Genomic DNA, 10,491 nt, shown 5'->3' with positions numbered 1-10,491 from the left:
CACTGGAGCCACATCTGGCGTTTGCTCAGTGCTGGGGAGGCAGGGCCCCCGTGGCTGCAAGAGTCGGGTGAGCTCGGGAGCGGGGCTGGGGGCACGAGCAAAAGGAACTAGTTTGGAGAAGGTGGGGGCCCCAGACAGAGAGCCTGTCCAGCCAGACTAGTAGCTGGAGGTCTTCCAAGTCAGGAAGAGATGGGCCCAAGTGGGGTTGGAGGCCACCCTTTATCCCCCCTCCTATCAAGAGTGTGGGGGCCCAGGCTTCCCACACCCCCAGGGAGCACTAGCTCAGGATCCAGCACAGGACTAGCTGCTCAAAGAAGGATATACCAGACCTTTCCTCCAAGAATATTTTACTATTATCTTAAAACACAGTAACAACCTTGTACAAAAACCCACTGTGGCTGAGTTCACATGCCTGGTTCTGGGGACCCTGCGTTGAGGAGCAGGAAGGTGCCCCAGTAGCAGCCTGAAGATTTAAAAACTACAAAAATCTCCACAGCTCTGGTCCCAGTCCCAGCGGTGACCGCCCGGCATGGCCCTCCTGTGGCCAAGTGTGTGGGGGTACGAATGCCCATCCTCCCCTCACAGGGCAAATCCAAGTCATATGAAAAAGTACAGCCTTTCCTCCCACAACAAGGAAAATGTGATTTAATCCTACAAATTTACAAGCCAAGGTAAAATAAAAAGAAAACGTGGAAAACTCCATGAGGCCAGCAGTCCAAGACTTGAGGTTGTACCCGTGGCAGCCCTATGGCAGTGGCACCCTGGTCCACAGTCTGGACCCAGACACCGCCTCCAACGCCTGCGCGGTCGGTGCTCCCCAGGGTGGGTCCAGGTCGGCTGGGAACCTCAGAACTTGAGGCTGAAGCCCGGGCCCGCGGCCGAGGCCCCCTGGTTTGTGGTGGTGAGGTGGAAGCCGGTCTCCTTCAGGTCGTCATCGCCCTGTGGACACAGTGGCATGTAGGGCCCAGGCCGGGCCAGCCCTGCCTCGGGGACTCCCCAGCTCCTGCCCACCCCTTACCAGCTGGCTGTAGCCCAGGCCTCCCTCTGGAGGTCTCGGGCTGGTGCCTCGCTTCACCCTCTGCTGTTCACTCTTGGCTGGCCACGTGGGGAACATGGAGGGGTCGATGGGGAGGGGGGTCTCGCGGAAATACTCATGCTTGAGGCCGTCTTCTGCGTTGACTCTCCGCCCAGGGAAATATGTCAGAAACCTGGGAGAAAAAGGCGTTACGTGCCACCAATGGGGCAGCCTGGGGGCAGGGCCAAGGTGGGCAGGGGTGGGGTGCAGGGCAGGACGCACTTGTTCATGAGGTCGAAGCCCTGGTCTGAGAGCAGAGCCCCAAAGCGCTTGCGGAGGTTGTTATAGGGGTACTCGGTGAAGGTCATCTTCTTGACAGCTGGGAGGTCATTGTAGCCAGGCCAGATTTTCTCACTGGGGGTGCCCAGGTCCTGTAAGAGGGAGCATCTCAAGACACTCAGGTCGTGCAGGGAAGGGTGGCCCGGCCTGGGCACCTGCACTTGCCCCCAGCGGGCACCTACCTTGAACACTTTGTTGATCTGATCAATTTCTGACTTCCCAGGGAATAGCGGCTTCTGAGTCAGCAGCTCCCCAAAGATGCAGCCCACCGACCACATGTCCACGGCTGTGGAGTACTCCTGGGGGTCAGGGAGGAGTCAGGGAGCGCTCAGGGGGCTGAGGGCTGGCATGCCCCGGGGGCTCCAGAACACCCACACTCACCTTGGCTCCCAGCAAAAGCTCGGGGGCTCGGTACCACAGCGTCACGACCACTGGGGTGTAGGCCTTCAGAGGGGACCCATACTCCCGTGCCAGCCCGAAGTCCCCCACCTACGAGGGGAGAGGGTGGGCTGCAGATGGCTCGAGGCCGGGAGCTGCCCTGCCCCCAGCCGCCGCGCAGGGCTCACCTTGAGGATGCCCGCGTGGCTCAGCAGCAGGTTGGACGTCTTGAGGTCCCGGTGCAGGATCCAGTTGTCGTGCAGGTGCTTCACTCCACGCAGCAGCTGGATCATCAGTGTCTTCACCTCCCCTATGGCAACGGGCAGCACAGGGCTGCTGCCTGGCTATTTGCTGCCGTGGCAGCCACTGGCTGTTCCAGCATATGCGCACCCAGTGGGACAGGGTCACAGTTCAAGGTCAGCAGCCCCACCACCCCCAACAGCCCGAGGGTGGGACATCCCTCAGGGGATGTGGGTCCAGGGCCACCCCATGGGACTGACTGGGACTCACCTGGCAGGAAAGGCTGCTTCATGGTCTCCATGAGGCTCTTGAGGTCGTGCTCTACGTAGTTCATGACGATGTAGATCTTGTCCATGTTGCTGCCCACGACGATTTCCTAGGAAACACAGCAGGTCCAAGGGGTCAGGGTCCCAGCCAGCCCTGCCGCCACTGACGCTCCCAAGAGACATGAGATCCCAGGGCCGGACAGCCGGTGACACAGCAGGGACCCCCCAAGTGTGATGGCCTCTAGGGGTGCTGCCCTGGGGGCCCTGTGGGCAGAGGTGCATGGGCCTCACCCTGACGGTGACGATATTGGGGTGTTGCGCCTTGAGGATGGTGTTGATCTCCCTCAGTGACGTGATTGGGAAGCCCTCCTTCTCCTTCTCCATCTTCAGTCGCTTCAGAGCCACAATTTCATCTGAAAAGTCATCGGAAGACGGACACTGAGGAGACCTTCTTCTATCCACATGCTCCCATTTATGGCTGTCTCCTGGAATCACAGGACGTGGCCAACTGGCCTCTCTGGGGGCTCAGAGCCTGGACTGCCTCCGTCTCTGAGGCCCTGCCCCCCGGGGCACACACCTGCTCAGGTGCTGTCACTCCAGGCCTGGCCTGGTGGACTCCATACTCACAAGCAGCACAGGGCTTCTTGATCAGGCTGACTTCTGTGGGTGCCAAGAGCCAGTTGCTCAGGTGTGCACCAGCCAGGTGAGGCCCCGTGAGGGCCAGCACCAGGGGAGGGGTGACCCCTGGGATCAGAAGGAACTATGCCCAGTGACTTTGACACTGAAGGTGACAGGGCCCTGTACACAGCCAGGGGCCTGTGGTGCTGGCTGGCACTCTGGGCCACCTGGTCCATGCCCCACACCTCCTTCCCTGTGGGGGACCACCCTGGGCTGCATCCCACCTGTCTTCTTGTCCTTTGCTCTATACACCACCCCGTAGGTGCCTTCCTCAATCCTGTTCAGACACTGGAACTCTTCCACACTCCGACAGCCCTAGGGGAGGCACCAGCGTGAGGGCATGGTAGCCAGGCTCACAGCCCACAGCAAAGTCTCAACTAGACATCTCCAGAGGCCCAGATGGTACTCAGGCAGGACCTGGGAGCAATAATCTTCTCAGCCTCTGCTCGCTCCTTCAGTGAGCAAGCGCCCTCTATCCAACAGCCGGCCCTGGCCCCCCGCCACACCTCCAGCCACTGATCCTAAGATGATGCCAAGACAGCAGGGACCCTCTGTGTTGCACCCTCAGCTGGCGCAGCAGCCCCTCAGGAGCAGTGGCACCCTCAGTGCACCTTGGGCCCTCACCCTCTTGGGACCTAACCCTCCCCCAAGTCACTCCCTGCAGCACTTTGGTTACTGAATTGCAGGGCGATGCGCACCACTGCCCTCTGACCCCTACAGGGTAATAAGGCAAGGGAGGTCAAAGGCCCATCTGCCCAGGCTGAGGCAGAAGTGACTGCAGAGCTGACTGCACACGAGGTGGCCTGACTCATGCATGGGGCCCCTTGTGGAAGTCCTGGCTGCAGTTGGAGCTGTCCTCCAGCAAGCCTGTTGGACAAGAGACCAGACTGTGACAGGGGATATGTCAGAGGCTAGGGGCCAGGCCTGGCCAGGGACAGACACCCACAGTGAAGACCCAGCTTCTGCTCTCAGCCACCAGCCCTATCAATGGGCAGCAAAGGGGAGGCTGCTCACCTGCAGGGCGGGCAGGTACTTGGGCAGTTCCTGCTTGAGCTCTATGGGCGACAGGGCTGGGGAGTCAGGCACAAAGTCCCCTTCGGTGAGGGCGCTGCTCTGGGGGGTGCCCTCACCTGCCTCCTCTTCCCCCTCTTCACTCTCCCCAGAATCGTGGTCAAACCGTGACTCTGGAACTTCTGAAATTAAACCCAATTTCAGAACAAGAGACAGACAAGTGTCTGGGGGGGACTATGAGCACGAGAGCCTCTGGGGGCCAGGACACACTGCGTCCCATTGCCCTGGACAGAGGGCGCTTGGTGTCTTGGGGCCACTGGCCAGGCTGGGACCACTCTGAGCTAATGACCAGCTATCTGAGAAGGCTGGCCCAGAATTGGTGTCCAATGGCCCAAGGCCTTGGCCTGGCTGTTGGCGGAGGCCACAAAGTCCCGGGCCAGTGACTGGTCTGTGGTCAGAGGCCAGCTGGCATTTTCTAGCTCCTATCCCAATGTCCAGGCCAAGCAGCCCCCAGAAGGGTGCCCAGGGAACCAGCAGCTGGGTCCTGGACATAGCAGCTGGGTGCCCCTGTGGCTTCCGGGTGGGACGTGCCATAGACAAGGGTTATTTGTGGGTCATGGTCCCACCACAACTCTGACATGGTTCAAGCACCCTGGTCAGAGGTGGACAACGAAGTGGTGAACCATCACTCGGGGGCTTCTCACCAACCAAGACGTGGTTCTCATTCTCTCGCTCCTCATCTTCACTCATTTCTTCTTCACTCACTTCTTCTGCAAGAGAAACAGGTGTCAGCTAAGACCCTCTACAAGAGGTAGAAAGGGCCCTCACATGATCACTGGGGGTCTCACGTGGTCCCAGTCAGCAAGGCATTTTCAAGATGGTTATTTGTTTACTTAGACTTTATTGCTGTGTAACTTCCAAGCTTCTATCACATTAAGCCTCAGGCTCGAGCTCACCGGCTGACTGTCCAGACACATCCTCAGAGTTGCTTCCCGTCTCCTCTTCCTCCTCTTCTTCCTCTTCCTCCTCTTCCTCCTCCGACTCTTCACTGCTGCTCCCCTCTTCTTCCTCCTCCTCCTCCTCCTCCTCCTCAGAACCTGACCCCGACTCCGCTTTAGGAAGAAAACAGGCGGCAGTGAACTTGGGGCTGGCCCTGTGGTAGCCGAGTTGGGCAGGGCCGGGTGAGCAGTCACCTGACGAGGACTCAGCGGAGCTAGTCTTCCTCTCGCTGTCGCTGACATCCTGCAGGTCGGACAGCAGGTCTCTCTCTTCCACTTTCTCTTCTTTCACTTATAAAATAAACCAGTGAAGGTGAATGTAGGGCAATGTTTTAAAATAACAACATTAGATGGTGCTTCTCATATAAGAGGACCAGCTCATCTACAGACACTTGGGAGGAAGACAAGTCTTCAAATCCTCCAGTGCATGAACTTACACAAATAGCCCTTCACACACACAGGTACTGCAGCACCCTGTGATGTTGTGAAGCATCAGCCAGTCTCTGAGCTCAGGTGTCCCCCTAGCAAAGACCACCCCACACTGGGCCCGCAGGCGCTGTGCAGCCTTACCTGCCTTCCGGCTGTCCCCCAGCTCAGGTCTTTCTCGAGGAGGCCGGAGTGGGCTACGGCTCCAGTGGCTGGCTTTCACCTTGTCGCTGTAGTCCTCTCTCACATTTCGGTGATGTGCAGACACTGTGCAAGAATAGCACAGGGGCTAGGGGCAGTCCCCTTTTCCTCTAGGCGCACACACGCCTATAGCCCGGGAAGGAGCCCAGGAAGTCACCAGAGGACCCACATGGGCATTCTAGACTGCTCTCTACTGGTCAAAGGCAGGGGACAGAACCCACCTCCTCATGCCCAGGCCTATCACCCACTGGGCATTAGGCAGGTGGACACCAGACATGGCTAACCAGGGTGCACAGCTCACACCCGAGGACCTGCAGCGTCACCTAGCCCTCTCGCTCGCCCCCGCCCACCTTGCCCTCCTTCAGCCTTCCCCTACCTTCCCGCACCGCCCAACTCCCAGGCTCCACCCACCTCCGGGGCCCCGCCCACCTTCCCGCCGGGCCTCCCGCTCCTTGCGCCTCTCCTCGGCCCGACGCTCCCGCTCCTTCTGCTCCCGCTGCTCCTTCTGCTGTTCCCGCATTTTGCGTTCCCGTTCTCGCTTCCTCTCTAACTGCTCGAGGCGGTCCCTAGAACAGGAGCACGCCAAATCTTTTCTCACCTGAAACCGGAAACTTTCTTTTTGGCCCTCAGTGCTTTTTGCTGCATTTATAAACTACCCCTCTGGCAAGCCATTTCAGTATTCTTGCCTTGAGAACCCCATGAACAGTATGAAAAGGCAAAAATATACAACAGTGAAAGATGCACTCCCCAGGTCGGTAGGTGCGCAACATGCACCTAGAGAAGAGTGGAGAAATACCTCCAGAAAGAATGAAGTGAAGGAGCCAAAGCAAAAACAACACCCAGTTGTGGATGTGACTGGTGATGGAGGTATACAGTCCAAAGCTGTAAAGAACAAGACTGCATAGGAACCTGGAATGTTAGGTCCCTGAATTAAGGTAAATTAGAAGTGGTCAAACAGGAGATGGCAAGAGTGACATCAACATTTTAGGTATCAGTGAGCTAAAATGGACAAGAATGGGAGAATTTAATTCAGATGACCACTGTAACTACTACTGTGGGCAAGAATCCCTTAGAAGAAATGGATGTCCATCACCAATCCCGTAGCTTGCTCAAACTCACGTCCGCCGAGTCAGTGATGCCATCCAACCATCTCATCCTCTGTTGTCCCCTTCTCCTGCTGCCTTCAATCTTTCCCAGCATCCAGGTCTTTTCCAACCTGTCGGGTCCTCCCATCAGGTGGCCAAAGGATTGGAACTTCAGCTTCAGCATCAGTCCTTCCAATGAATATTCAGGACTGATTTCCGTTAGGATTGACTGATTTGTTCTCCTTGCAGTCTAAGGGACTCTAAAGAGTCTTCTCCAACACCACAGTTCAAATGCATCAATTTTTCAGTGCTCAGCTTTCTTTATGGTCCAACTCTCACATCCATACATGACTACTGGAAAAACCATAGTTTGACTAGACGAACCTTTGTTGGCAAAGTAATGTCTCTGCTTTTCAATATGCTGTCTAGATTGGTAATAGCTTTTCTTCCAAGAAGCAAGTGTTTTTTAATTTCATGGCTGCAGTCACCATCTGCAGTGATTTTGGAGCCTAAGAAAATAAAGTCTGTCACTGTTTCTATTGTCTCCCCATCCATTTGCCATGAAGTGATGGGACCGGATGCCATGGCCTTTGTTTTTTGAATGTTGAGTTTTAAGCCAGCTTTTTCAATCTCCTCTTTCATTTTCAGCAAGAGGCTTTTTAGCTCCTTTTCATTTTCTGCCATAAGGGTGGTGTCATCTGTATCTGAGGTTATTGATATTTCTCCCAGCAATCTTGATGCCAGCTTGTGCTTCATAAAGCCCGGTGTTTCGCATGATGTACTCTCCATATAAGTTAAATGCAGTACTTGGGTGCAGTCTCAAAAATGACAGAATGATCTCTGTTCGTTTCCAAGGCAAACCGTTCAATAACACAGTAATCCAAGTCTATGCCCCAACCACTAATGCTGAAGAAGCTGAAGTTGAACGGTTTTATGATGACCTACAAGACCTTCTAGAACTAACACCGTAAAAAGATGTCCTTTTCATCACAGGGGACTGGAATACAAAAGTAGGAAGTCAAGAGATACCTGGAGTAAGAGGCAAGTTTGGCCTTAAGAGTACAAAATGAAGCAGGGCAAAGGCTAACAGAGTTTTGCCAAGAGAATGCACTGATTATAGCAAACACCCTCTTCCAACACAAGAGACTACTCTACACATGGACATCACCAGATGATCAATACCGAAATCAGATTGATTATATTCTTTGCAACCCGAGATGAAGAAGCTCTATACAGTCGGCAAAAACAAGACCAGGAGCTGACTGTGGCTCAGATCATGAACTCCTTATTGCTAAATTCAGACTTAAATTGAAGAATGTAGGGAAAACCACTAGATCATTCAGGTATGACCTAAATCAAACCCCTTATGATTATACAGTGGAAGTGAGAAATAGATTTAAGGGACTAGATCTGATAGATAGAGTGCCTGAAGAACTATGGATGGAGGTTTGTGACATCCCTCAGGAGGCAGGGATTAAGACTATCCCCAAGAAAAAGAAATGCAAAAAGGCAAAATGGTTATCTTAGGAGGCCTTGCAAATAGGAAGAAAGGCAAAGGAGAAAAGGGAAGATATACCCATCTAAATGCAGAGTTCCAAAGAATAGCACAGACAGATAAGAAAGCCTTCCTCAGTGATCAATGCAAAGAAATAGACGAAAACAACAGAATGGGAAAGACTAGAGATCTCTTCAAGAAAATTAGAGATACCAAGGGAAAATTTCATGCAAAGATGGGCACAATAAAAGACAGAAATGGCATGGACCTAACAGAAGCAGAAGATATTAAAAAGAAGTGGCAATAATACACAGAACTATACAAAAAAGATCTTAATAACCTAGATAACGATGATGGTGTGATGACTCATGAAAGACAGACATCCTGGAGTCCATAGTCAAGTGGGCCTTAGGAAGCATCACTACACACAAAGCTGGCGGAAGTGATGGAATTCCAGTGGAGCTATTTCAAGTCCTAAAAGATGATGCTGTCAAAGTGCTGCACTCTATATGCCAACAAATTTGGAAAACTCAGCAGTGGCTACAGGACTGGAAAAGGTCAGTTTTCATTCCAATCTCAAAGAAAGGCAATGCCAAAGAATGTTCAAACTACCATACAATTGCACTCATCTCACATGCTAGGGAAGTAATCCTCAAAATGCTCCAATCTAGGCTTCAACAGTACATAAACCAAGAACTTCCAGATGTTCAAGCTGGATTTAGAAAAGGCAGAGGAAGCAGAGATCAAATTGCCAATATCCGCTGGATTATCGAAAAAGCAAGAGAGTTCCAGAAAAACATCTACTACTGCTTTATTGAGTGATCAAAGCCTTTGACTATGTGGATCACAACAAACTGTGGAAAATTCTTCAAGAGAGGAGAATACCAGACCACCTTACCTGCCTCCTGAGAAATCTGTATGCAAGTGAAGAAGCAACAGTGAGAACCAGACATGGAACAACGGATTGGTTCCAGATTGGGAAAGGAGTATGCCAAGGCTGTATACTGTCACCGTACTTATTTAATTTATATGCAGAGTACATCATGTGAAATGCTGGGCTGGATGACGCACAAGCCGGAATCAAGACTGCCAGGAGAAATATCAATAACCTCAGATATGCAGATGAGAACACCCTTATGACAGAAAGCAAAGAAGAATTAAAGAGCCTCTTGATAAAAGTGAAAGAGGAGAGTGAAAAAGTTGGCTTAAAACTCAACAGTCAAAGAACTAAGATCATGGCATCCAGTCCCATCACTTCATGACAAATAGATGGGGAAAATGTGGAAACAGTGAGACTTTACTTTGGGGGGCTCCAAAATCACTGCAGATGGTGACTGCAGCCATGAAATTAAAAGATGCTTGCTCCTTGGAAGAAAAGCTATGACCAACCTAGACAACATATTAAAAAGCAGAGACATTACTTTGCCAACAAAGGTTCGTCTAGTCAAACTATGGTTTTTCCAGTAGTCATGTATGGATGTGAGAGTTGGACCATAAAGAAAGCTGAGCACTGAAGAACTGATGCATTTGAACTGTGGTATTGGAAAAGACTCTTGAGAATCCCTTAGACTGCAAGGAGATCAAACCAATCAATCCTAAAGGAAATCAGTCCTGAATATTCATTGGAAGGACTGATGCTGAAGCTGAAGTTCCAATCCTTTGGCCACCTGATGGGAGGACCCGACAGGTTGGAAAAGACCTGGATGCTGGGAAAGACTGAAGGCAGCAGGAGAAGGGGACAACAGAGGATGAGATGGTTGGATGGCATCACTGACTCGGCACACATGAGTTTGAGCAAGCTCTGGGAGTTGGTGATGGACAGGAAAGGCTGGCGTTTTGCAATCCATGGGGTGCAGAGTCCAACATGACTGAGCGACGGAACTGAACTGGGTTTTTCAGCCCACAAGGGCTTTTAAAAACCAGAACTCGAGTCCTGTTAACCCCATCCCTAACGACCAGCAGAGAGAAAAGTTCTGGTCCAAGGAGGTAACTGCCTGGGGCTGAAACCCCACTTGGTCCAGAACATTCTGCTCAGCTGATGCTCTGAGACACACCAAAGCTTTCCCCAGGTGTGCATAATTTTAATCCATTTCTACTAGAAGGCAAGTCTTCCTGGGCCTTCTGTCTAAGGAAAGGAGAAGAGCCACAGCCCCATGCAGGGATCTGGTTTAGGTGTTTACAGCCAAAACACTTCACTCTAAGCAAAACGGCAGCCGCAGCCCTAGGTTCTGATATATTGCTTCTATTCTCATTTAGTTCAAAACATTTCCAGGGAGTTCCCTGGCGGTCCAGTGATTAGGACTGGGCACTTTCACTGGTGGGGGCTGGGTTCGATCCCTGATCAGAGAACTAAGATCCC

General features: G+C 52.5%; 1 protein-coding gene across 17 annotated transcripts in view; it reads right to left on the bottom strand.

The window, feature by feature from the left end:
* Positions 1 to 330: 330 nt before the first annotated feature.
* The window catches only part of CDK11B (cyclin dependent kinase 11B), a 41,033-nt gene continuing 30,872 nt past the window's right edge, over positions 331 to 10,491 (bottom strand). For 9 of the 17 annotated variants that reach the window (XM_069545849.1, XM_069545850.1, XM_069545854.1 and 6 more), the window contains 15 exons: positions 5,982 to 6,118; positions 5,496 to 5,618; positions 5,121 to 5,216; positions 4,884 to 5,039; positions 4,632 to 4,697; positions 3,931 to 4,109; positions 3,141 to 3,231; positions 2,530 to 2,651; positions 2,243 to 2,348; positions 1,921 to 2,042; positions 1,736 to 1,843; positions 1,537 to 1,653; positions 1,298 to 1,446; positions 1,019 to 1,208; positions 331 to 939 (listed from right to left, as the gene is read on the bottom strand). In XM_069545849.1, the coding sequence (XP_069401950.1) occupies positions 847 to 939; positions 1,019 to 1,208; positions 1,298 to 1,446; positions 1,537 to 1,653; positions 1,736 to 1,843; positions 1,921 to 2,042; positions 2,243 to 2,348; positions 2,530 to 2,651; positions 3,141 to 3,231; positions 3,931 to 4,109; positions 4,632 to 4,697; positions 4,884 to 5,039; positions 5,121 to 5,216; positions 5,496 to 5,618; positions 5,982 to 6,118 (1,855 nt within the window). In that variant the 3' untranslated portion in view covers positions 331 to 846. Of the gene's footprint in view, positions 940 to 1,018; positions 1,209 to 1,297; positions 1,447 to 1,536; positions 1,654 to 1,735; positions 1,844 to 1,920; positions 2,043 to 2,242; positions 2,349 to 2,529; positions 2,652 to 3,140; positions 3,232 to 3,930; positions 4,110 to 4,631; positions 4,698 to 4,883; positions 5,217 to 5,495; positions 5,619 to 5,981; positions 6,151 to 10,491 lie in introns of all 17 variants that reach the window. The other 8 variants (XM_069545846.1, XM_069545848.1, XM_069545853.1 and 5 more) reach the window with 2 other exon arrangements.

The sequence above is a fragment of the Ovis canadensis genome, chromosome 12, assembly GCF_042477335.2.
Source record: "Ovis canadensis isolate MfBH-ARS-UI-01 breed Bighorn chromosome 12, ARS-UI_OviCan_v2, whole genome shotgun sequence".
Taxonomy (NCBI): Eukaryota; Metazoa; Chordata; class Mammalia; order Artiodactyla; family Bovidae; genus Ovis; species Ovis canadensis.
Note: the sequence above shows the minus strand (reverse complement) of the source record. Positions and strands in the feature narration are given on the sequence as shown.